The following is a 27,846-nucleotide window of genomic DNA, read 5'->3' on the forward strand; positions in this document are numbered from 1 at the left end:
CTATCTTCATTTTATCGACTAGGCGAAGTCAATGGAGTCATGTGGTTTAACTGAATAAGGAATATGATTTTAGCAGTGCATATGCCTTTGTATACTGAGAAAATTGTGGAGATAATAACTTTAGTCTCTTCAAGGTGAAAGGAGATGGCCATTACTACTTTGAGAAAACCAATTGATACTTAAATCTTGTAGCATTTTCTTTCTCTTCAAAGGAAAACTACCCCTTTTCTCTGACAGGTGAAGGGTCAGAAAGGTAACTATCTACAATTAAGATAGTTACTTAAAATTAAGTCTCAGAAGAAAAAGTACTTAAACAGTTTCCTTTTTCATGAAGCTGTATTGAACTGGTAATTTTAAAATGTTAACAATATTGTATAAATTATTCCTGTGGCTAACAAACCTTTAAACTTTTATTTTCTAAAAAGTTCTTCCTAACTTCCTGTTAATTTAAAAATGGTCAATTCATCAAAATGTTCAGCAAAAAGCAGTTTGCAGCTTTCCAATAGTATTGAAGACATCATGGAAAAGTAAACAGCTTGAATTATTAACCCAGTCAATATGATTATATATTGTATCAAAAATCTACAGAAGGATATTTCATTTGTTTTTAAAATAGTAGAGCACATTTCACTGGTGATGTTTACCCCTTCACATAACATATGAACAAGGATCATCCAGTGAAATTAATAGGTAGCAGTTTAAAACAAACTCGTGGAAGTACTTCTTCCCACAACGCTCAGTTGACCCGTGGAACTCATTGCCAAGGGATGTTGTGAGGGCCAAAAGTATATCTGATTCAAAAAAAGAATTAGATAAGTTCATGGAAGATAGGTCCCTCAATGGCTATTAGCCAAGATGGTCAGGGATGCAACTCCATGCTTTGAGTGTGTCTACCCCTCTGACTACTAGAAGCTGGAACTGGAAGATGGGGTGGATCACTTGATAAATTTGTCGTCTTCTGTTCACTCCCTCTGAAGCATCTGGCACTGCCCACTGTCGGAAGACTGCGTACTGGGCTAGACGGATCATTGATCTGACCCAGTGTGGCCATTCTTATGTTCTTATTGGTTAAAATTTATAGGGCAGGGGTTCTCAAACTGGGGGTCGCGACCCCTCAGGGGGTCGTGAGGTTATTACATGGGGGATCGCAAGCTGTCATCCTCCATCCCAAACCCCGCTTTGCCTCCAGCATTTAAAATGGTGTTAAATATATAAAAAAATGTTTTTAATTTATATGGGGGGGGTCGCACTCAGAGACATGCTATGTGAAAGGGGTCACCAGTAAAAAAGTTTGAGAGCCACTGTTACAGGCCACTGTTACAGAACAAATTAAAACAGAGGATAACAAATGGTTTTGCCTATTGTGACTCCTGCACGTGCCTTTTTCTTTTCATCACTGCTGTAGAAAGCAGAACATCAAGTACAATAAATATAAACTTAGGTTAAGTTAAAAAAAAAAAAAAAAAAAAAAGTGGGTTGGTTGTTGCCCCCTTTTAATTGCTAGTGAGTGATATGCATATCTGAAATTTCTCATATGTGCATAGCCTCTCTTACACTTGTGATAGCAAAACTTCTTGCAGCATAAGCCAACAAATATTTTAGCTTTCAAAGCTTTACATTAAAACACTTCAGGTTCCTGATAAATTAACACTTTAACTTCTATTCCTTTTTTAATGCAGGCTTTCATTAAAGATAGAGCCAGGAACCAGCACCCCTCGTTCTGCTGCTTCCAGAGAAGATTTAGTAGGTAAATGCTTACTTACCAGAAGACATCAAAATTTGAAATCCATTCTCCACTGCCTTTGAGTTACTAGTACAAAAAATATTTTCCTAAAAGTGAAGTGCGATAAAAGATTTACAAAACGTATTTGTCATAAAAATTCTAAATTTGTTCTGTAAGTAGACTCTTGTTGTCATAGGAAACTGAGTCAGTTCCTTGGTTTAAATATGAAATTTAACTTTAAATTTAAATATTCATTGTCTGCCATGTCACACTAAATAACTTCATATTTGCTGTTTTCCCTCTTAAATACCTTTTCTTTCTTGGAACAATTACCTGTCAAAGGTGTATATCTTGTTTGATCTGCAGCATACAAGATGTACATTTAAAAATGTTTTATGGTGGGATTTTCAAGAGTCTATGGGACTTAGGAGCACAAGTTCAAATATTTTCAATGGGACTTGTGCTCCTAATTCACTTGGGTGCTGTTGAAAATCTACTATGTCTACACGACGAAATTACTCCAATTTTACAGAAGTCGATTTTTGGGAACAGATTGTATAAAGTCGAGTGCACGCATCCACACTAAGCACATTAATTCGGCAGTGTGCGTCCATAGAACCGTGGCAAGCGTTGACTTTCGGAGCGGTGCACTGTGGTAGCTATCCCAAAGTTCCCGCAGTCCCCGCTGCCCACTGGAATTCTGGGTTGAGCTCCCAATGCCTGATGGGGCCAAAAATCTGTCACGGGTGGCTATGGGTAAATGTCGTCAGTCAACCCCCTCTCCCACCCCCCCATGAAAGCAACGGCAGACAATCATTTTCCACCCTTTTCCCTGGATTGCCCGAGCAGACACCATAGCACGGCAAGCATGGAGCCCGTTCAGCCTTTTTTCACTGTCACCGTATGTCTACTGGATGCTGCTGACAGACGCGGTGCTACAGTGCTACACAGCAGCAGCTGCAGCTCCTTGCCTTTGCAAGTTAGCAAAGATGGTTACCAGTCATACTGTACCGTCTGCTGCTGTCATGGGTGCTCCTGGCCGGCCTCTGTGAGGTCGGTCGGGGGCGCCTAGACAAAAATGGGAATGACCCCCAGGTCATTCTCTTCTTTAAGTTTTGTCTAATAGAGATTCAGTGCTGCCTAGAATATCAGGCAAGCCTACTAAAGAACCACAGATGCAAGCAGCCGCTCCGGGTCAGAGCCCCAGACATCCCGCAGAAATGGTGAGCTGCATGCCATTCTAGGGGGTGCCCGTACAACAACCCCACCCGTTGCTTCCCTCCTCCCCCACCCCTCCCGGGTTACATTGGCAGTTATCCCCCCATTTGTGTGATGAAGTAATAAAGAGTGCATGAATTTGAAACAACACTGACTTTATTGCCTCTGCAAGCAGAGATCAAAGGGGGCAGGGGAGGGCGGTTGGCTTACAGGGAAGTAGAGTGAACCACCATTCTGCACTTGCTCAGCCTATAGTCTGTCCATCATGGCCTTGGAGATTTATCCGAGTTCAGATTGCTGTCCAGAGCGGTCACAGTGGTGCACTGTGGGATAGCTCCCGGAGGCCAATACAATCAACTTGCGTCCACACTAACCCTAATTCGAACCGGCAATGTTGATTTCAGCGCTACTGCCCTCATCGGGGAGGAGTACAGAAATCGATTTTAAGAGCCCTTTATGTCGACAAAAATGGCTTCGTTGTGTGGACGGGTGCAGGGTTAATTCGATTTAATGCTGCTAAATTCGACCTAAACTCGTAGTGTAGACCAGGCCTTAGACTGAAAGTACAATTATTTCTTTAAAATAACTGCTCCTAATATATTATAAAAGAAATGCTATTAAAGAAGACATCTGGTTAACTAGCAAAAGGTTCAGCCTATGTAAGGAACTGGTGTAACCACAGGTCAGGGCCTGTGAGCCAATTTACCCTCTGAAATAATGCACATTTAGTTTAGAAATAAACTTTTTCAACATTACACATTTTTACAGGAAAATTATTATTATTAAAATTTAGCTTGAGGGTATGCAGTAAGAGAAAATGCTGTGGTACATAGAATCTTAGAAATGTAGGGCAAGAAGGGACCTTGAGAAATCATCTAATCCAGCCTCCTGCACTGAAGCAGGACCAAGTATACCTATACTGTCTCTGACAGGTGTTTATCAAACCTGTTTTTAAAGATCTCCAATGACAGCTATTCCACAACCTCCCTTAGTAGCCTGTTCCAGTGCTTAGCTATCCTTATACAGTAGAACCTCAGAGTTACAAACACTTCGGGAATGGAGGTTGTTCGTAATTCTGAAATGTTCGTAACTGAACAAACGTTATGGTTGTTCTTTCAAAAGTTTTCAACTGAACGACTTAATACAGCTTTGAAACTTTACTATGCAAAAGAAAAATGCTGCTTTCCCTTGATTTTTTTTTTGTCGTTTACATTTAACACAGTACTGTACTGCATTTGCTGCCTTTTTTTTTTTTTGTTTTTTGATCATTTCTGCTGCCTGATTGCATACTTCCAGTTCCAAATGAGGTGTGTGGTTGACTGATGTGTTCGAAACTCTGAGGTTCTACTGTAGTTAGAAATATTTTCATGCTGTCTAACCTACATCTCCCTTGCTAGCTAACCTAAATCTCCAGATTAAACCCATTACATCTTGTCCTATGTTTAGTGGACATGGAAAACAATTTATCACCGCTGTCTTTATAACAACCCTTAACATATTTGAAGTCTTATCAGGTTTCCCCTCAGTCTTCTTTTCTCAAGACTAAATATGCCCTTTTTTTTTTTTTAAACCTTTTATCATTTTTTGTTGCTCTCCTCTGGACTCTCCAGTTAGTCCATATCTTTCCTAAAATGTGGTGCTCAGAACTGGACATAGTACTCCAGCTGAGTCCTCACCAGTGCCAAGTAGGCAGGACAGTTACCGCCTATTAATATACGCCCAAACAATATTAGCCTTTTTACCCACTGCATCACATTGTTGACTCGTATTCCGTTTATGATCCACCATAACCCCCAAATCCTTTTCAGCAGTACTACTGCCTAACCAATTATTGTCCATTTTGTAGTTGTGCATTTGTTTTTTTTCTTCCTGAGTGTAGTACATTGCACTTTATTGAATATCATCATGTTGATGATATTGTCCAATTTGTGAGTCATTTTGAAGCTCTTGCCACCCCTCCCAGCTGGTGTCATCCAAAAATTTTAGAAGGATACTCTCCACTCCATTATCTAAATAATTAATGAAAATATTGAATGGTACTGGACCCAGGACTGACCCCTGCCAGACCCCACTAGATACATCCTCCCTATTTGGCAGCAAACCATTGATAACTACTCTCTGAATACAGCCTTTCAACCAGGTTTGGAACTACCGTGTAGTAATTTCATCTACACCACATTTTCCTAATTTACATATAAGAATGTCATGTGGAACTTTCTCAGAAGCCTTACTAAAATCAAGATATATCATGTCTACATCTTTCCCGCTATCCACTAAGCCAATAACCCTGTCAAAGAAGGAAATCAGGTTGGCGTGGTATGATTTGTTCTTGACAAATCCATGCTGGCTATTATGTACAATCCTGTTATTCTATAGGTGCTTAGAAAATGATTGTTTAATAATTTGTTCCAGTATTTTTCCAGGTATCAAAGTTAAGCTGCTGGTGTATAGTCCCCTGGGTCCTCTTTGTTCCCCATTTTAAAGATAGGTACTATGTTTGCTCTTCTCAGTTCTCTGGGACCTCATGCATCCTCCATGTGTTCTCCAAGATAATTACTAGCATATGTGTCTCTAAGGTTACAGGATACATTAAAAAAATTGTATTTGGGTAATCATAGAGTTGCAGGACTAGAAGGGACCTTGAGAGGTCATCTAGTCCAGTCCCCTGCACTCATGGCAGGACTAAATATTATCTAGACCATCCCTGTCCGGTGTTTTTCTAACCTGCTCTTAAAAATCTCCAACTATAGAGTTTCCACAACCTCCCTAGGCAATTTATTCCAATGCTTAACTACCCTGAGAGTAAGGAAGTTTTTCCTAATATCCAACCTAAACTGCCCTTGCTGCAATTTAAGCCCGTTGCTGCTTGTCCTGTCCTCAGAGGTTAAGGAAAACAATTTTTCTCCCTCCTCCTTGTAACAATCTTTTTTATACTTGAAAACTGTTATCATGTTCCCGCCCCCCTCCCCCCCCAGTCTTCTCTTCTCCAGACTAAATAAACCCAATTTTTTCAATCTTCCCTCATAGGTCATGTTTTCTAGACCTTCAATCATTTTTGTTGCTCTTCTCTGGACTATTTCCAATTTGTCCAGATCTTTCCTGAAATGTGGTGCCCAGAACTGGACACAGTGCTCCAGTTGAGGCCATATCAGTGCAAAAGAATTACTTCTCATGTCCTGTTAGAACACCCCTGCTAATTCATCCTGGAATTAATTTTTTTTTCTTTTCAATAGTGTTACGTTGTTGACTCATATTTAGCTTGTGATCCACTATGACTAGGGCCCTACCAAATTCACGGTCCATGTTGGTCAATTTCACAGTCATAGGATTTTAGAAATCAAGCCACGCTCTCCAGCCACCAAGCTCTGAAGACTGCCACCCATACTTCTGTGCTATACCATGACACCCCTACAATAACCTTGCGAACCCCTCCCCCACACAACCCTCTTTTGAGTCAGGACCCCGTTTGAGAAATGCTGATCTTCCCTGTGAAATCTGTATAGTATAGGGTAAAAGTACACAAAAGACCAGATTTCACGGTCTGTGACACATTTTTCACAGCTGTGAATTTGGCAGGGCCCTAACTGTGACCCCAGATCCCTTTCTGCAGTACTCTTTCATAGGCAGTCATTTCCATTTTGTATGTGTGCAACTGATTGTTCCTTCCTAAGTAGAGTAATTTGCATTTGTCCTTACTGAATTTCATCTTATTTACTTCCGACCATTTCTCCAGTTTGTCCAGACCATTTATAATTTTAATCCCATTCTCCAAAGCACTTGCAACCCTCCCAGCTTGGCATCGTCCGCAAACTTTATAAGTGTACTTTCTATGGCATTATCTAAATCATTGATGAAGATCTTGAACAGAACTGGGCCCAGAACTGATCCCTGCAGGACCCCCCTCAATATTCCCTTCCAGCTTTACTGTGAACCACTGATAACTACTCTCTGGGAATGTTTTTCCAACCAGATAAGCACCCACCTTATAGTAGATCCCCCACTTGGTAAGGCAACTCCATTTTTTCATGTGCTGTATATTTATACTTGCCTACTGTATTTTTCACCCCATGCGTCTGATGAAGTGGGTTATAGCCCACGAAAGCTTATACCCAAATAAATTTGTTAGTCTCTAAGGCAGGGGCGGGCAAACTTTTTGGCCTGAGGGCCGTATCGGGTTTCAGGAATTGTATGGCTGGCTGGTTAGGGGAGGCTGTGCCTCCCCAAACAGGCAGGCGTGGCCTGGCTCCCACCCCCTATTCTCCCCCCCCACACACTTCTTGCCCCCTGACGGCCCCCTGGGACTCCTGCCCCATCCATCCCCCTGCTCCCTGTCCCCTGACCGCCCCTAACTTCCCACCGCCCCATCCAACACCCCCTCTCCTTCCTGACTGCCCCCCAGGGACCCCTGCCCCATCCAACCACCCCTTCTCCCTGGCCCCTGACCACCCCCGGAACCCCCACTCCTGACTGCCCCCAGCTGCCCCATCCAACCCCTCCTCTCATTCCTGACTGCTCCCCAAAAACCCCTGCCCCATCCACCCCCCCTGCTCCCTGACCCCCACTGGAATCCCTGCCCCTGACTGCCTCCCGTCGCCCCATCCAACCCTTCCTGACTGCCCCCCTCCCGGGACCTCTGCCCCATCCAACCACCCTTCTCCCTGACTGCCCCCGGAACCTCTGCCCCCATTCAACCCCCCTGTTCCCTGCCCTCTGACCGCCCTGAACCCTATCCACACGCCCGGCCCCTGACCACCCCCTGAACTCCCCTGCCCTCTATCCAGCCCCCCTCCCCCGCTCCCTGGCCCCTTTACTGCGCTGCCTGGAGCACCATGACAGACAGCCGCACCGCCCGGCTGGAGCCAGCCACGCACCGCGCAGCACAGAGCACCGGGTCAAGCCGGGTTCTGCAGCTGCGCTGCCCCAGGAGCTCGCCGACCAGAGCATTGCGCCAGTGGCTCAGTGAGCTGAGGCTGCGGGGTAGGGGGAACAACAGGGGGCTAGTCTCCCAGGCCAGGAGCTCAGGGGCTGGGAAGAACGATCCCACGGGCTGGATGTGGCCCGTGGGCTGTAGTTTGCCCACCTGTGCTCGAAGGTGCCACAAGGACTCCTTGTTGTTTTTGCTGATACAGACTAACACGGCTACCCCTCTGAAATCTATCTCCATCTAGGTTGTATTTCCCTAGTTTGTTTATGGGAAGGTCATGGAAGATAGTATCAAAAAGCTTAGTGAAGTCAAGATATACTGCATCTACCGCTTCCCCCCATCCACAAGGCTTGTTACCCTGTCAAAGAAAGCTATTAGGTTGGTTTGACACAATTTGTTCTTGACAAATCGATGCTAGCTGTTACTTATCACCTTATTATCTTCTAGGTGTTTGCAAATTGATTTTTTAATTTATTTTCTCCATTATCTTTCTGGGTATAGAAGTTAAGCTGACTGGTCTGTAATTCCCCGAGTTGTCCTTATTTCCCTTTTTTATAAATGGGCACTATATTTGCCCTTTTCCAGTCCTCTGGAATCTCTCCCATCTTCTGTGACTTTTAGAAGATAATCGCTAATGGCTCAGATATCTACTCAGTCAGCTCCTTGAGTATTCTAGGATGTATTTCATCAGGCCCTGGTGACTTGAAGACATCTAACTTATAGAAATAATTTTTAATTTTTTTGTTCCCTATTTTAGCCTCTGATCCTACCTCATTTTCACTGGCATTCACTATGTTAGATGTCCAATCTTTACTAACTTGTTTGGTGAAAAATGAAACAAAAACGTTATCTAGCACTTCCACCATTTCTACATTTTCTGTTGCTTTTTCCCCACTGACTGACTAACGGGCCTATCCTGTTCTTGGTCTTCCTCTTGCTTCTAATGTATTTGTAAAATGTTTTGTTGTTACCCTTTATGTCTCTAGCTAGTTTAATCTCGTTTTGTGCCTTGTGTTATTTGTTTATATTCATCCTTTGTAATTTGACCTAGTTTCTGCTTTTTGTAGGACTCTTTTTTGAGTTTCAGATCATTGAAAATCTCCCGGTTAAGCCAGCGTGGTCTTTTGCCATGCTTCCTATCTTTCCTATGCAGTGGGATAGTTTGCTCTTGTGCCCTATATAATATCTCTTTGAAAAACTGGGCGCTCTCTTGAACTGTTTCTCCCCTTAGACTTGCTTCCCATGGGATCTTACCTACCAACTCCCCGAGTTTGCTAAAATCTGCCTTCTTGAAATCCATTATCTTTATTGTGCTGTTTTCCCTCCTACCATTCCTTAGAATCATGAACTCTACCATTTCATGATCACATTCATCTAAGCTGCCTTCCACTTCCAAATTCTCAACAAGTTCCTCCCTATTTGTCAAAATCAAATCTAGAACAGCCTCTCCTGTAGTAGATTTCTCCACCTTCTGAAATAAAAAAAAACTGTCTCCAATACATTCCAAGAACTTGTTGGATAATCTGTGCCCTGCTATGTTGTTTTCCCAACAGATGTCTGGGTAGTTGAAGTCCCCCTTCACCACAGAGTCCTAAGCTTTGGATGATTTTGTTAGTTACTTAAAAAAAGCCTCGTCCACCTCTTCTTCCTGCTTAGGTGGTCTGTAGTAGACCCCCTACCATGACATCACCCTTGTTTTTACCCCTTTTATCCTTACCCAGAGATTTTCAACCAGTCTGTCTCCTATTTCCATCTCAGCCTTAGTTGACATGATCTTCCACAGTTTCCTTAAAGACACTATTTTAGTGTATACAAGCAAAGGAACAGAATTAAGGTGGTGATTGGAATCTTGAATCTGAATTTCCTGATCTTTGTGCAATGAAATAGCAAAGTTAATATTTTGTAAGGAATCTTATCTATCAAGAAATCAGATTGGGCACCATTGCATCCAAAACCAGTAAGGCTACCTATTAAGCTAAAGTTGAATCTGCTTCTCCTGTTTTATTTGTGGCTTTAAGACACCTATCTAAAGAACAAAAGATATGTAAATGTGCTATACAGTATGTCTACACTGCAATTGGCTTCTACCAGTTGACTCAGGCTCACGGGGCTTGAGCTAAGGGGTTGTTTAAGGGCTTGAGCTGCAGGGCTTGAGCTAACGAGTTGTGTAGACATTCAGGCTTGGGCTGCAATCCTGGCTGTAGGACCCTGCAAGGTGGGAGGGTCCCAGACCTGAGTGTCTATACCTCAATTAAACAGCCCCGCAGCACAAGCCCTGTGACCCCGAGGAAGCTGGCATGGACCAGGTGCAGGTTTTTAACTGCAGTGTAGACATACCCATCAATTCCTATACAGCCAGTTTCTCCATTCCCAACAGACTTGACCTGGCTCTGCTTTGCCTTTGTAATGCTCCAGGTTTTTTAACAGATTTATTATTTTAATAAGAATAAATAATATTATTTTAAAATGACATAGAATAATAAAATTTATGGTTGCTTCCCTCTCTGTGTCATGGAGAAAAAGCCCTTTTATTTCACAATGATGTTAGGAGGAATAACTACTTAATGGTAAAACTATGTTATAAAGATGAAAAGGTTAAGATCAAAAGAAACCTTTTCCTTATTCCTTTTAGATGCTTCCTTTGTATCAGAGTATGCCAAAAGACACATTACTTGTCTAATGGGAATGTATAGTATAATGGTTTGACTTTTTAAAAGACTCAAATGTTTATATTCTTATTGCTTTTTTAACAATACACCTCTACCCCGATATAACGCTGTCCTCGGGAGCCAAAAAATCTTACCGTGTTATAGGCGAAACAGTGTAATATCGAACTTGCTTTGATCCTCCGGAGAGCGCAGCCCCGCCCCGCCGGAGCGTTGCTTTACCGCGTTATATCCGAATTCGTGTTATACTGAGTCGCGTTATATCGGGGTAGAGGTGTAATTATCAGCTCCTCTTAAACTGAATTTTAATTTTGTACTTTAGCAAGATCCTGCAGTATTTTCTCAGAAAGAATCTTATACAATTTTTAGAAAGATATGAACCTTGTGGTGTTGGGGTTTTTTTTGGAGGGCTGATAAATAGCATTTGAAATAGTCACACTGGTATTTCTCATGCTCAGTTGGAATTTTCTATTTTTCCTTTGCTCACAGGCTCTGAAGTGGGAGCATCTCCACAAAGTGCACGGAAAAATGTTGCAGCTGAAGGAGCATTGCTCCCACCAACTCCCCCATCACCTAGGAACCTGATACCACATGGGCATAGGAAATGTCACAGCTTGGGATACAAGTCAGCATTTTATTTACTTTTACGAGTTTGAGCATTTACATATTGGACTGTCTTCTGACAACAAAAGCTTTTGCTTTAAAAAGTGAAGTATTTAATTAGCAATCTTTCTATATAAAGACCACAAAACACAGCTCATATTCTGGAAGGAATTTATGCAAGAAACAGGGTTTGTCCATTCGTTAATCAGTTTTTTTTAACTTGCATTATGATGTCTTACTGCTTGCCTCTGAAAAGTTGTGTTCCTTACAGCTCGCCTTCTGTGAGTGAGTCTGACTCAGGAAACGATGAACCAGATCTTCCTCAGTTAGAGTACCTGACCTGGATTTCCTCATTGCACACTTAACATAAAATTGCTTTTTAAGTAAAAATAAAAAAGGTCCTGATACTTATGTGATTTAAGAGCTTGCATGGATTGCATCTTGTTACCTGCAGCAATTTGGGTTTCCTTTATTTTTTGAATTTGCAAGAGCAGATCCCATGAGATTCCAAATCTGCCAAGTACAATATGATTGCTTAGAACCAGAGCACCTTTCTCTATGTGAAGCTGAAATAATTCTGTCTCACAAGTTTGCTCATTTAGTATGGTACTTCAAGTAGTAGATTTTTAATATTTTTTTAAGCAAGTGGTGTTTAGTTCCTTTTTAATCAGTTATCCTTCTAATTAATATTCTCCTTTCCCTTGTGCCTTCCATAAATTACACCTGAAAGGAATTGAGTCCATAACTAAGTGCATCCAGTTTTTATTGTTTTGAGATGAACTAATTATCTCCAATTGTATGAGACATGTTGAATTATTTCTTTCTGTAAACTTGCTTGCATGAAATTTAACCTCTACAATTGCTGTTTAAAGAAGAAAAACATCCTATACATGCAATGAAGTCCCCTCTATCCCAAAAGAATGGAGAGAAAAAAACTTTTTGTTTTGGACTTTTGTGCTCCTTAATTTTGTAACAGGCAAACACACTTTAGTGGGACTGTCAATTTAAAAGTTGTGGTAAAGCCATTCTCAGATTTGTTCTGTCCTAACAGAACTCTAAAGCAGGGGTCGGCAACCTTTCAGAAGTGGTGTGCCGAGTCTTCATTTATTCACTCTAATTTAAGGTTTCGCGTGTCAGTAATACATTTTAACGTTTTTAGAAGATCTCTTTCTATAAGTCTATAATATATAACTAAACTATTCTTGTATGTAAAGTAAATAAGGTTTTAAAAATGTTTAATAAACTTCATTTAAAATTAAATTAAAATGCAGAGCCCCCTGGACCGGTGGCCAGGACCCGGGCAGTGTGAGTGCCACTGAAAATCAGCTCGCGTGCCGCCTTCGGCACGCGTGCCATAGGTTGCCTACCCCTGCTCTAAAGGAACCACGTAGACTTTATTATATATATACTTTACCAAATATTGGTACACAGCACTGTATCTCCAAGACTCACATTAATGGCAACTCGAGTCACAGAGCCAAATCTCTGTGCACTGCACTGGAAATTTATCCCAAATGATTGACTGGTTTCAGAACTTCTTCTAGCTCAGTAGTCTCTAGCAATAACAATGTTTACCTACAGAGAAATGATAAACTGCTAATTTCATTTTTTCTTCGAACGCTCCTTTTGTGTATTCATAGTTCTTGAAGAGCTGAGATTTGTCCTGTTAGCTTCTGAGATTCATGGCAGTAGCTCTAACAGAGCTTATAATGAGAAGTTAGCTACTATGTGTTCGTGTACCCATTATAGCTCAAGACTTCTGTGTAGAGTTGTATGGGACAGGATCTGTACTTTTCTGTATCCTTAGGCAGTTCTGAATTCCACATGAACTTAAAATATGGAGCTCTGTGTAGAATGTTACTTTTAGAGAACAATAGTTATACAGGTAAGGAATTCTACACTACAGTGAGAATACCAGTCTCAATGGATTCCTACACACTGGCTCTTGCATCTGTGGGAAGAGCTGGCAGGAACTCAGAAGTTCTAGCTGTCAGAATCAACTGGTGTTGGTTTGCTCTCCCCAATGCTCTGATGAGCTGTGATTGACTATTGTTCATGAAGGAGTTCCCCTGGCACTGCAGACCATTAATCAGTAACACTTGTCCCATGTCAGCATAAAGTTTCTCAGTTTTGACTTCTGTTTCCCAGTGTACCCTTTACTATAGTCTCTAGTCAGTCTCTAATTAAAACATTTGGATATTTTTTTTTTAATAGAGGCATTTTCCACCAAGATACCTATTGAGTTTTGACATTCCAATGTGCTATTACCCCCTTCTGCTCCACTCTGAGCTAGATATGGTCCAATTGCATCGTTGACACTCTGGCCTTTGGTCTGTTTACATCATTCTTTTAGAGAAGCAGATTCATTCTTCCTTCATGAAGCATTTGATTTAAAAAAAAAAAATATTGAAAGTCCAATAAAAATCATGGAGTTTTTATTTGCTCTTTCATATTGACTACTCTTAAAAACCCATGCAGAAAAACTTCTAGACCAGCTTTATATCTCACATGCCACTTACCTTTTGCTGAGGCAGATAGTCAACTTCCTTTTAACCTATAATTAAATCTGTTCCATGGCTGAGCAACCCTCCTTACCCTTCTTTTGAAAATATACCCAAAAACTATGTCAGTGTCTCCTCAGTTCCCTTGTCACCTCAAGGAGCACGTTCTAGAGATTATTCTCTAATTCATCTCTTTCATGTGAAAGCTTTATAAACTACAATAAAAACATGACGTTTATCTGTGCAAGTATGAGGCTAACGTGACCTCGTTTTGTCCCTAGCATATAAAATACAGTTAATTTTCAAAGTTCTTATAATTAAATTAGAGCACTTTCATTTTCATTCAGATAAATGTTATTTCAAGCAACAGTCATCCCTCGGTCCTCCGGGGCATTGTGCAGTTTTGGTACTAATAACCCATGCGAGTTATACCACTAGAGTTTTGTCAATGACCCAATTAAATTATCAAGGGGTGCACAGCAAACTACGTATTATTCTTTAATACCTTGAAACAGTGGCTGTTGAAATGTATTAAAAATATTTGTATCCTCATTTGTTCCAGTTTCATACACAAAATGAATACAGCAGAGTTTAAAAGTGCAACATTCCCCAACGCAGGACCAAGACACCTATTGGACGACAGTGTCATGGAACCTCATGCCCCATCCAGAGGGCAAGCAGAGAGCTCCACCCTTTCGAGTGGAATTTCAATAGGTGAGACATTTTTAAAATGTAGCTGTGCTAGTAAAAATGTGTTTTAGTACAGTTGACTTGAAGGTGTGTACCAGCAGGACTATTATAAAATCGTAATAGCGTTTTAGAACAAAGGTAGGCAGGAATGTGCAGTGGGGGCGGGGGGACTGTGTGTGAAAAGTGGCCGAATAAATGGCATGACCTGAACTAGAGCTGAGAGATTATTAGATGATTGTTTTTAAACCTATTCAGTGATGCATCCAAACAATAATTGTTTTACCACTTTCTTTCCAGATATTTTTCCAAGCAAATCCTTTGTTCAAATCATGCCAAATTAAAACTTTTTGCCTTTTGGCACTGATCATTATTTAAAATGTAATACTGAATTAACAACACAAATTTAAATTGTAGAAAAGAGAACCTCTATCTAGTAAGTTTTCTTACTGGAGAAGGTGGTAATCTTCACATGTTTCAGATAAGCACATACTGAGTGTGCATTAGTAAATTATTGGTGCAGGCTTCACCCATTAAACTACATGAGAAACTTGTCTGTTAATTGTGTGTCTTATAGCTTAATAGAGTATTGCTCATTATTTTGAATTCCAGGTTTTGAAAACAATTTTGGTGGATAAGGGAGTTTGTTTTATCCTTCTACTGGGAGAAATAGCTCCTAGTAGGATATGTAGTGATAAAAAAAAAGATTAAAAACAATAAATATATTCAAAATAAGAGGAGACAGTTGCTTGTTAAAATTTTCTACCAATTTTTGTTTCTAAACTTTCCTGCATCATTTAGGGCTTGTCTACACTACCGCTTAAGTCGATGCAACTTACGTCTCTCAGGTGTGTGAAAAAGGCATCCCCCTGAGCGATGCAAGTTACATCGACCTAAGCGCTGTCCACACGAGCACCAATGCAGCTGCACCGATGTAGCACTGTAGTGAAGACTAATCCTTAGACTCTTTTTCCCTCCTCCTACTATCCGGGAGCCAGGCTACCCTTTTAAGTAGCATTTTATGCCCCAGCATCTATGTTCAGCTGACCTTCATTGACGACTTCAGGAGTTACAGTTGTTCAGCATCTCTCAGGATTAAGTTTTAGCTATGTAATTCTCAATTTAGCTTATAAAATAAAGGTTGCATTAAAAATCACTGGCACTTCTGTTGCTGTTGAAAGGGAGCTGGCACATTTTGAGAAATTTAAAATGTTCACTTTCCTCTGTCTCTTTCTGCTCCTTTCCCCTGTGTGACTTCTGTTATATTTATTTGTCTGTTTGGTCCACTTGCCCACTCACGCATTTACTATAGTGGGTGGTCACTGATGTGTTTTGCAGGGGGGTTTTTTAGGGGTGAAGTCCTAGATGTGTACCTCTGGGAGTCTATGCTTGAGTGTGAAATCCAAATGGTTCAACCAGTCAATAAGAAACATAGCTTTTGTCCATTAAAATTCAAACAATACTATAATATGTTTATAGTCCATCCAGTCTTGCAGAAATTCTTTTGGGCCCAAATCCATTTCTAATTTCAGACTAATTCCTCTGACCTTTCCTCCTGGAGGAAAGTGGTAAAAATTTTAGAATCATTAGTGTCTGTATATTCCTGCCTTAAACAAAGACAACAGTCTTTACTCCAATGTGTTCCAGTTTCTCAAGTATAACTCCAGTCCTTATCCTTACAGTGGCAGAAGCTGTAATGCTACAGGGTAAGAGAAAGATATTTAACTTCAAATGAACTAATTCAAGAAAGCGTCTCTTTATAAGAACAGTGTCTTTTCAGGTTTAAGTTGAAATAAAAATATGTATCGTAGTATCAACATTTTTATGAATTTTCCTATTAAGTCACACTCCTGAAATACTTGGATTCCAAATGAGATTATATTTTTATAAATAAGTGGTGTGTGTAGATAGGTTACAGTACATACATTGGCTTTCTATTTTTGGGACCCTATCCAGTAGGAGAGAACTCCACAGAACTGCTGTGTGATGCGGCCCCCTGGAGTACACTGTTCAGGTGTTTGGAATCCTTCTAAGTCAGAAGCAAACTGCTTTGGGAAATCAAATCTGGGGCCTAGGAACAGGAAGATAGTCACCTCTGAACATGCAAATAAATGGCTTTCTTTTCTCCTAAACCTCGGTCTCATGCTTGGTATTGCATAAAGCTACATATAAGTTAACTGAGCTTATGGCAAGGGCATAAATTGAGGAAATAACTGAGGGCTGTGAATACACAAGTTTCATTTTTAGGTTGTTACTACAAATCCAGGGCATACAGTCACTATCCAATGTGTTGTGTGTATGTTTTATCTCTCATGGACAGTATAACACATTGTCCTTCTCATTTTGACAGTAGTATTGGGAGCAGTAGATGTATACTACTGGTTGACATTCTCTGTCTTCTTGATGTTGGTACTCTTTATTCTAGATTTTTTTTTTTGTTTTGTTAGGCAACCGTCTGTAATTTAATTGGTGTTCCAACTAAAAAAAAAATTCTAAAACCCATTATGGTGGCCTTGTGATAGGATAGAGCTGAATCACTTTGGGAGCTTGGTCTTTGAGAAGTTGGTGAGTAGCCTTATCCCATAGGATACTTGCATTGGACTGGTGCACTTTTATTAATGATTTTGACAAAGCTGTCAAATATATGCATTAAAATTTACAGATGCCAGAATAGGTAGTGTTAGAACTTAGTGATATAGCGGTCTTATAAACTTAAGTAGAATATGAAATATGATGGACCAAATTTATTGCTGCTGTTAGTCAATGGAGTTACATAAATTATGAATTTGACCCAAGGTAAATCTCTGTAAAATGATGCCCTTGAGTATAAACAGTGTGCAAGATAAGTAAAATTTAAGTAGTCCTGAATTTATTTAAAATATTGTAGGGAAAAGTTCTGATTTTAATAACAGACTCAGCGGGGTAAATTGGCTCCATCCCTAACTTCAGCAGAGCTGTTTAAGTTTACAGCAACTGAGGATCTGGCCTAACAAAGAGGATCCCCAAAGAAAAATTGGGCTTGTCCTTTTTTTCTTCATGATATCTAAAGAAGGCTGAAATGTTTTTCCTGAGAAAGAGATCTCTTTCCACTTGTGTTTTAGGTTAAAAATTCAAGTGCCCTCTAGGCTAGAGATGGTCTATGGTGATTGGAGCACTAGAATAATGATGACATCATAGGAGTCAAAAAAGGGAGGAAATTTTAGTCTGAATATTTTTTTTTAAACTGTCGGGTTTGTTTTGTTTTTATTAATACTCACTTAACTTATATGATGAACATCTGGATATAGAAAGCCTATATTAAAGATTCAGCACCCTCATACTTTCAGTCAAGGTATTAGAGCTCACAGTAAACAACCCTGAGATCTCTGAGGTTATCCAGCCAAATCAGTGAACACCAAACTTGCCATTCCTGATATTTCGAAGGTTGAAAACCTTTCAGGCCTTCTTTCTGCATTACAAAGTAGCAAATAAGTACAGAAGCCCATTTTTTTAAAAGCCTGCACAAGTCAAATTTAAATTCTGAGCCTAGTAGTTATTAGCAGTAAAAAAAGCTAATGGGATGTTGACTAGTATCAAGCACAGTATGTTGCATAGATGCAAGGATGTTTAAAGATTTTTCAGATGAAGTATTTGAAGAAGCTAACAATAGTTATAAAATTTTGCCAGAAGGATCCATTTGAGGCCATTGGAAAGACCAAATATTGAGGACACACAAAAGAAGAATTTAAGAAGATGGTATTTTACAGGAAGTATTGAATGGGTGAAGTGAGGTTTCCAGTTGAGTTGATAGAGTAAAATAGTGTATTTAGGGTATTTAAAGAAAACTTGGCTAGCTATATAAAGTTTAATAAGTTAAAGTGAGTTTCAGTTTTGTAGCTGAGCTCCTTTTGAGCAGGGTGAAAAGGAGTGCAGATCTGAGATAAATATTTCCTGCTTATGCTTTTTTTCTCGATTTTTGGGCATTTTATTTTTTTTGAGCGGGGAGAGGAGGTTGGTTTTCTGGGGAAGTAGCCACAGCTGGGCTATGCCCCAATCAGGCCACAGCTGGCCTGTATAAAAAGGCTGGGAGCCAGGAGCTCAGAAGTCTCTCTCTGCACTCAGAGAGAGAAGGGCCTGGCTGCAGGGAGCTAAGACAGAGTACCTGGGTGGAGCGGGGCTGGGGAAAGGCTGAGGAGCTGGGGAGCTCCAGCCTGGATAGCCCCAGGCTGTGGCCTAGTAGGAGGCCAAGGGGTACTGAGGATTGCAGAGGGCAGTCCATGGGTAGGCCAAGGCAGCAGGTCCAAACCCAACCTTACCTGTGATGAGTGGCCTATACTGCAGTCTGCCCCAGGGAGCGGGGGCTAGTTGGTGACTGGCAGTGACCTTATTCTGAGGTGAGGTAGGGATAGTGTGTGGGGGTTCCCCGGGGAGGGGAGACCCTAGTACTGAGGGGTGTACTGCCAGGGGGCAGCACCCTAGATAAAAGGGCACCGGGGTCCGGGAGAGACACGGGGGCCAGAGTACAGACGGATCACCGGCCTGCAGGGGGTGCTCCAGGACGCTGGAAGAGCTAATTCCCAGAAGAGACCAGCAGGAGGCGCCACAGGGGTGAGTCCGCCCCTCTACACATCCGCTATGACTTCCACTCCAAAGCTCCCTCCTTCCACCAGAGGGCACTGCTGTGAAGTCACCTAAAGTGGAGCACCCACAGGGACATCACTCAAAGAAGAAGAGAACGTTACTCACCTCATGCATTAACGGAGGTTCTTTGAAATGTGTGTCCCTGTGGGTGCTCCACTAGCCTCCCTCCTCCCCTCTATCTGCACAGCTCCAATTGTAGGGTCAGTTCCAAAGATAAGACAAGACAAGTAAGGATAACAAACGAGAGGGAGGTTTAGGGGTAACAGTGACAGGCACATGTAGTTATATAGACTAGTTAAATGTACAATTTGATGGCATGAGTCTTTAATATATAAATATGAGATATTAATTATACCAAAAATTTCTGCTGGCTACCTGCCTATACGTTATTATTTAGTAACTAACTGTAGGCATCATGATAGAATTTGGTTTCAAGGAAAGGCTAGTGCTTAGAAAAATGCATGATACTGAATGCATGTGTACTGATCTGCGAACAAAACACCTTCTTAAAATATTGTCTATACAGATCACTCTTGGCATGTGTCTATGACAGAGTCTTCAAGAAAGTTTTGGCCATTGGAATTGTGTGGATACTTCCTCATGGAGCTGTTTGTACTTGTTGTTATACAAGGAGTCACTGCCCCTCAGTTTTGTACAAGCCACTGCAACATCTAATTGCTTACACGTTTATTTTGAATACTAAGAAACTGATAACCTTTTATCTGATGCTGGAGCAATCCATGATAGTTGGATACCAGAGTTCACAAACTGATCTTGAGTCTAACTGAATAAGTTAGATGAAACATTACTTTCATATATGAACTATTTAGAGCTGGAATATCCTGTTTATATCAGCCAAAACTTCCCAGTGGTCTAGGCTAAGCAAAAAGTGCAGAGAAGATGCATTATAAAAAGCAGCTCTAAGAACTCTTATGTCCTATGGGGTGGACACTGAAAAGCACCTCAGTATTCTATTGTAAGAAATTATAGGGCCAAATTCAGAAGTGTTGTGTAATGGGTGTAATTTATACATTGGTAAATTAGTATGAGACTAAAAGACTCTGTATTGATGTAACTTATACACTAAGGGGCCCAGAATCAAGTGTAAAATGCACAAATTTAGATTCCCATCAACGTTAGACTTGCCTCTGAATTAAAAACATGGTATTTTAAAACACTTTTTATATCTCCTACAATTGGGCCTGGAAAGACCTGATTTAACCTGTAATTAAAAGTTCAGTTTAAATTATACAAAATACATGGCCACACCACCCCAAATAAAGAAATTGCAATGAAACATATCAAACAAAAGAGGAAAAGATGCAGAATAAAAGTTAGAAATACCCAAAGAAGGGAAGTTTGGTGGGGAAACAAAATAAGAAGAAATAAGCTCACACTCCAATGTCCTTAAACAAATAAACTAAGCTAAGTAGACTTTTGTTTCCATCCACTAAGGAGCATAAATGTACAATGCTTAAAGGACAAGCCTTAGGGAGCCGCAATGAAATCTTTAGTAATATATTTTCTACCCCAGAGAGAGTCTTATTTTGTGAAGCCTTTTATTTCGTTGGGTTTTTTTTAAGATTCTGCATGTTGTATATGTGACATTATAGCACTTTGCATCTTTAAAGCACTGAATTGTGTTCAGTAGTAGGCAAAACAACATTTAAAAAAGCTTAAAAAGAAAATTGTTTTCCCACTGGAAACAAAAATAGTGAGAGTGAGAAAAGTGGATAACAGAGGGTTGTCCAAACCCCTCTTGGAAACTGTAGGATGTTTTTCCCCCTCCCCTGTACACTCTTTTCCCTTTTCTTTTATTCTTTCCTCCCTCAAGAGCCCTGTGTTTTGTGCCACACATCCCTGCCAGCTCTGAAGGACTGCATGCAGTTCTTTGGAATCCTGTGGATTTTACATATTTTAATAAGATTTAAAGTCACCTCTATTGACTTATATTTTAAGTTCAGCTTGTTTCATATGTATTTAGATAAGTTGTTTCTATGTTCAGTATTGTCTCTTTACACACTTTTGTAAACTAAAATGATGTAAACATGATGACAAAATGTTAACAGCCATTAGTATATTGTGTTGAAGCAGACGACTGGCCTTATGAAATGCTCTGGTGGGCCGTAGTTTGGGCACCACTGTCCTAAGGGGATTATTGAAGAATGATACAGTGTGCTCCCTCCACATATAGGCTGATTTTTTTTTTTTAATTCCAATTTTTATTATTAAAAATCCCCCTGAACCTTAAGGTAAGGAAATATTATTTATATGCCTATTCTATGACCCTTACTATCAAATATTTAAGGACAATATTTTTTATTACTTTGAGGTGGCTTCTGCATATTCCCACTTGTGATATCAAGGTTCTTGTGCCATGTGCTTCCAAAAAATTCTAGAGAGCAATGACTGTTGTGACCATTACCCCTCCCCTTTACTCCCTCTCTGCTTGTTCAGAATTCCAAGGGTATGAAAGGGAGAGTCCCTTTTGTCTGCTGAAGGTACACACAAGCTTGAATTCGCTCAATGCCCTAAATACTTCCCTCATCATCATCACTTCTTGTTTTTCTGCATTTTTGGGGATTATTTTTGTTGTGAGTAACTTAACTATTCAGTTTAAAAAGAAAGCCAAGGGTGCTCATACATCATAAGCATTGCCTGGGCTGTTGAAGAGTGGGAGAGCCCCCTGAAATCTTAGTTGACAAGGGAAGTTCTTTAGGCCCAGTCAACTAAGGGCAGGTCTACACTACTGCGTAAATCAATCTAACTTGTGTCACTCAGGAGTGTGAAAAAGAGACCCCCCTGAGCGATGCAAGTTACAGTGACCTAAACACTGTCCACACTGATGCTATGTCGGTGGGAGATGCTCCCTTGCAGACATAGCTTCCGCCTCTTGTGGAGGTGGAGTAATTATGCCAATGGGAGAGCACTCTCCCATTAGTAAAGAGCGTCTTCACCAGATGCGCTACAGCAGCGCAGCTGCACCGATGTAACCTTTCCCGTGTAGATCTGCCCTAAGTCTAATACTGTGTTAGTTCAGCATTGACTCTTTGGTGGTTAAAAAGGCATTCAGGTGCTCAGTCTACAGAGTTCCTTGAGCAAGTATAAATAATATTCAAAGGTGGTACTCTCACAGAACTACAGTGAGTAACTTTTCTATCTCAAAGTCCATTTTACAGTAACAATTTAACTGTGATGTACAAAATATATTTATGAATTCTTGGCATATATGTAATTAATCATATATTTTTATATTCCAAGATGTACATATCTTAGTGATGAATTTGTATGTTTGTCAGTGTCTTAAATTCATTAATACCTTACTTTTAAACAAAGTTTTTTGTATGAGAATTTCCTAGTTTTAAAATAAAGATTTTGAATCTAGTTCTGTTTTTACAAACAAACTAGCTTCTACTGTAGCTGTTTAAGCAGTTGAATACTTAAAATTTTCAACTCATAAAAGCATTAAGCTCACTGAAATGGCAATGCTAGAAATTAGCTTGCTAGTAGAAGTAGCAAATGTTTAGGAGCTCCACAGATTCAGTATTTACCCCTTGATCCTGATGTCTCCTTTTTGTGGACTTTTACATCTACCTAGTGGAGTTAAGAATTAATGACTTCATTAGATAGGCACCTTCTCATGCATTTCTCCTTTTTCCTGGCTGCTCTGTACACTCTGTGGTCCAATCCACAGCTTCCTACTCATTTCCCATAGTGTTGGTTATAAGCCAGGTCAAAGCTTCTTTTAGGGACAAATCAGGGTAGCTGAGACCAAGCTGGCTGAAATCTGTTTGGTAGCAAATCTGGGGCTTGGAATTGTGGCTGTAGGATTCATAGATTCTAGGACTGGAAGGGACCTCGAGAGGTCATCGAGTCCAGTCCCCTGCCCGCATGACAGGACCAAATATTGTCTAGACCATCCCTGATAGACATTTATCTAACCTACTCTTAAATATCTCCAGAGATGGAGATTCCACAACCTCCCTAGGCAATTTATTCCAGTGTTTAACCACCCTGACAGTTAGGAACTTTTTCCTAATGTCCAACCTACACCTCCCTTGCTGCAGTTTAAGCCCATTGCTTCTTGTTCTATCCTCAGAGGCTAAGGTGAACAAGTTTTCTCCCTCTTCCTTATGACACCCTTTTAGATACCTGAAAACTGCTATCATGTCCCCTCTCGGTCTTCTCTTTTCCAAACTAAACAAACCCAATTCTTTCAGTCTTCCTTCATAGGTCATGTTCTCAAGACCTTTAATCATTCTTGTTGCTCTTCTCTGGCCCCTTTCCAATTTCTCCACATCTTTCTTGAAATGCAGTGCCCAGAACTGGACACAATACTCCAGCTGAGGCCTAACCAGAGCAGAGTAGAGCGGAAGAATGACTTCTCGTGTCTTGCTCACAACACACCTGTTAATACATCCCAGAATCATGTTTGCTTTTTTTGCAACAGCATCACACTGTTGACTCATATTTAGCTTGTGGTCCACTATAACCCCTAGATCCCTTTCTGCCGTACTCCTTCCTAGACAGTCTCTTCCCATTCTGTATGTGTGAAACTGATTTTTTCTTCCTAAGTGGAGCACTTTGCATTTGTCTTTGTTAAACTTCATCCTGTTTAACTCAGACCATTTCTCCAATTTGTCCAGATCATTTTGAATTATGACCCTGTCCTCCAAAGCAGTTGCAATCCCTCCCAGTTTGGTATTATCCGCAAACTTAATAAGCGTACTTTCTATGCCAATATCTAAGTTGTTAATGAAGATATTGAACAGAGCCGGTCCCAAAACAGAACCCCACTCGTTATGCCTTTCCAGCAGGATTGGGAACCATTAATAACAACTCTCTGAGTACGATTATCCAGCCAGTTATGCACCCACCTTATAGTAGCCCCATCTAAATTGTATTTGCCTAGTTTATCGATAAGAATATCATGCGAGACCATATCAAATGCCTTACTAAAGTCTAGGTATACCACATCCACAGCTTCTCCCTTATCCACAAGACTCGTTATCCTATCAAAGAAAGCTATCAGATTGTTCTTTACAAATCCATGCTGGCTGTTCCCTATCACTTTACCACCTTCCAAGTGTTTGCAGATGATTTCCTTAATTACTTGCTCCATTATCTTCCCTGGCACAGAAGTTAAACTAACTGGTCTGTAGTTTCCTGGGTTGTTTTTATTTCCCTTTTTATAGATGGGCACTATATTTGCCCTTTTCCAGTCTTCTGGAATCTCTCCCGTCTCCCATGATTTTCCAAAGATAATAGCTAGAGGCTCAGATACCTCCTCTATTAGCTCCTTGAGTATTCTAGGATGCATTTCATCAGGCCCTGGTGACTTGCAAGCATCTAACTTTTCTAAGTGATTTTTAACTTGTTCTTTTTTTATTTTATCTGCTAAACCTACCCCCTTCCCATTAGCATTCACTATGTTAGGCATTCCTTCAGACTTCTCGGTGAAGACCGAAACAAAGAAGTCATTAAGCATCTCTGCCATTTCCAAGTTTCCTGTTACTGTTTCTCCCTCTTCACTAAGCAGTGGGCCTACCCTGTCTTTGGTCTTCCTCTTGCTTCTAATGTATTGATAAAAAGTCTTCTTGTTTCCCTTTATTCCCGTAGCTAGTTTGAGCTCATTTTGTGCCTTTGCCTTTCTAATCTTGCCCCTGCATTCCTGTGTTGTTTGCCTATATTCATCCTTTGTAATCTGTCCTAGTTTCCATTTTTTATATGACTCCTTTTTATTTTTTAGATCATGCAAGATCTCGTGGTTAAGCCAAGGTGGTCTTTTGCCACTTTTTCTATCTTTCCTAACCAGCAGAATAGCTTGCTTTTGGGCCCTTAATAGTGTCCCTTTGAAAAACGGGACCCCTCAGCTTAGGGTTTGGATTGGCCAAGGAGGAGGGCTCTACAGATAGGGAAGTAGAGATTGCTTTCTCTCAGACTTTATGTATCCAATGAAGAGAGCCTTCTCTAGTCAGGGCTTGAAGAGTTTCATTGTCTCCAAGCCCTAATTGGTTCACATGAAATCCTTTGAAGTCAAGGGGAAAAAGCTGGACCTTAAGTTTAAAGCTATGTCTGCTGGGTGTGAAAAGTTTTTCCGAGTAACCCCATGCCCTGGTCCCAGCCCCATTCTGTAGTCTCATAGACTTTAAGGTCAGAAGGGACCATTATGATCATCTAGTCTGACCTCCTGCACAACGCAGGCCACAGAATCTCACCCACCCACTCCTGTAACAAACCCCTAACCTATGCCTGAGTTATTGAAGTCCTCAAATCGTGGTTTAAAGACCTCAAGGTGCAGAGAATCCTCCAGCAAGTGACCCGTGCCCCACGCTTTAGAGGAAGGCGAAAAACCTCCAGGGCCTCTGCCAATCTGCCCTGGAGGAAAATTCCTTCCCGACCCCAAATACGGCGATCAGTTAAACCCTGAGCATGTGGGCAAGACTCACCAGCCAGCACCCAGGAAAGAATTCTCTGTAGTGACTCAGATCTCACCCTATCTAACATCCCATCACAGACCATTGGGCATATTTACCTGCTAATAATCAAAGATCAATTAATTGCCAAAATTAGGCTATCCCATCATACCATCCCCTCCATAAACTTATCAAGCTTAGTCTTGAAGCCAGATATGTCTTTTGCCCCCACTACTCCCCTTGGAAGGCTGTTCCAGAACTTCACTCCTCTAATGGTTAGAAACCTTCATCTAATTTCAAGTCTAAACTTCCTAATGTCCAGTTTATATCCATTTGTTCTTGTGTCCACATTGGTACTAAGCTTAAATAATTCCTCTCCCTCCCTGATATTTATCCCTCTGATATATTTATAAAGAGCAATCATATCTCCCCTCAGCCGCCTTTTAGTTAGGCTAACCAAGCCAAGCTCTTTGAGTCTCCTTTCATAAGACAGGTTTTCCATTCCTCGGATCATCCTAGTAGCCCTTCTCTGTACCTGTTCCAGTTTGAATTCATCCTTCTTAAACATGGGAAACCAGAACTGTACACAATATTCCAGATGAGGTCTCACCCGTGCCTTGTATAACGGTACTAACATCTCCTTATCTCTACTGGAAATACCTCGCCTGATGCATCCCAGGACCGCATTCGCTTTTTTAACGGCCATATCACATTGGCGGCTCATAGTCATCCTGTGATCAACCAATACTCCGAGGTCGTCGTCCTCCTCTGTTACTTCCAACTGATGTGTCCCCAATTTACAACCAAAATTCTTGTTATGAATCCCTAAATGCATGACCTTGCACTTTTCACTATTAAATTTCATCCTATTACTATTACTCCAGTTTACAAGGTCATCCAGATCTTCCTGTATGATATCCCGGTCCTTCTCTGTATTAGCAATACCTCCCAGCTTTGTGTCATCCGCAAACTTTCTTAGCACATTCCCACTTTTTGTGCCAAGGTCAGTAATAAAAAGATTAAATAAGATTGGTCCCAAAACCGATCCCTGAGGAACTCCACTAGTAACCTCCTTCCAGCCTGACAGTTCACCTTTCAGTATGACCCGTTGTAGTTTCCCCTTTAACCAGTTCCTTATCCACCTTTCAATTTTCATATTGATCCCCATCTTTTCCAATTTAGCTAATAATTCCCCATGTGGAACCGTATCAAATGCCTTACTGAAATCGAGGTAAATTAGATCCACTGCATTTCCTTTGTCTAAAAAATCAGTTACCTTCTCAAAGAACGAGATCAGGTTGGTTTGGCACGATCTACCTTTTGTGAAACCATGTTGCATTTTGTCCCAATTACCATTGACCTCAATGTCCTTAACTACTTTCTCTTTCAAAAAATTTTCTAAGACCTTGCATACTACAGATGTAACCTTGCAGGTCTCCAGTTCTGCGTCCACACAACCATGCTGTATCCATAAAGGCATCCCTGTTCCTCACTGATTTTTCCAGCCTTGAAGCCACAGACAACCTTGCTCTCCAGCTCAGCTCTAAGCTGCCCTTCACCCTGGCTCCTTCCATGACCCTCAAGGCCAATGCTACCTCCCTACTAAGATTTTAAAAAACTTACCCCAAAATCATTCTCAGAGCTGGGACTCCCCTGCTGTTATAGTATATAGCAAGTCAACAGTAGGCAGAGGAGGGAAGTTGTGGACTTGGATAGCATTAAGGAAGTCAGTGTGATGGACTGGCTAGAGGCTATTGTAGAATGGGGATGGAGCTGAGGAGCAGGGATTTTTTGGAGGCTGGAGCTAGTCAACCTGTGGAACTCTTTGCCAGAGGATGTTGTGAAGACCAAGACTATAACAGGGTTCAAAAAAGAACTAGATAAATTCATGGAGGATAGGTCCATCAATGGCTATTAGCCAGGATGGGCAGGTCTGGTGTCCCTAGCTTCTGTTTGCCAGAAGCTGGGAATGAGCGACAGGGAATGGATCACTTGATGATTATCTGTTCATTCCCTCTGCGGCACCTGGCATTGGCCACTGTCGAAAGACAGGATACTGGGCTAGATGGACCTTTGGTCTGACCCAGTAAGGCCATTCTTATGATTGGGTGATAGCAAGTCTGGTAGCTGGAGCCAGGAAGCAGGGCTCATCTGAAGGTTAAAGAGCAAGAAAGAGAGTCTAGCAGGGAAGAGGGGCCTTATATTGCAGACAGTGAAGCAACTGAAGTTTGAATTTACAATTTTAAATGCTTCAATTCTTAAATGCTGTGCTGTAGCCAGTAGAGAGGAAGGATAATCTAGTGGTTAGGGCAGTGGCCTAGGACTATGGAGAGCTGGGTTCAAATCCTTTATTGTTATCTCTGTGCCTTAGTTCCCCATCTGTAAAATGGGGACAGTAGCGCTTGCCCCACCTCAGAGAGGGGTGTTCTGAGGATAAATATATTAAAGATTGTGTGGCGCTCAGATACTATGGTAATGGGGGCCATTA

General features: G+C 41.0%; 1 protein-coding gene across 6 annotated transcripts in view; it reads left to right on the forward strand.

Annotated features, from left to right (window-relative positions):
• Positions 1-27,846, forward strand: part of LOC112105868 (ras-specific guanine nucleotide-releasing factor RalGPS1) — a 294,309-nt gene that overhangs the window by 207,302 nt on the left and 59,161 nt on the right. For all 6 annotated transcript variants that reach the window (XM_026655681.1, XM_026655680.1, XM_029912319.1 and 3 more), the window contains 3 exons: positions 1,680-1,747; positions 11,021-11,156; positions 14,198-14,349. In XM_026655681.1, coding sequence (XP_026511466.1) covers positions 1,680-1,747; positions 11,021-11,156; positions 14,198-14,349 — 356 coding nt within the window. The remainder of the gene's footprint in view (positions 1-1,679; positions 1,748-11,020; positions 11,157-14,197; positions 14,350-27,846) is intronic.

This window comes from Terrapene carolina, unplaced genomic scaffold, assembly GCF_002925995.2.
Source record: "Terrapene carolina triunguis isolate 2854851 unplaced genomic scaffold, T_m_triunguis-2.0 Scaffold210, whole genome shotgun sequence".
Taxonomy (NCBI): Eukaryota; Metazoa; Chordata; order Testudines; family Emydidae; genus Terrapene; species Terrapene triunguis.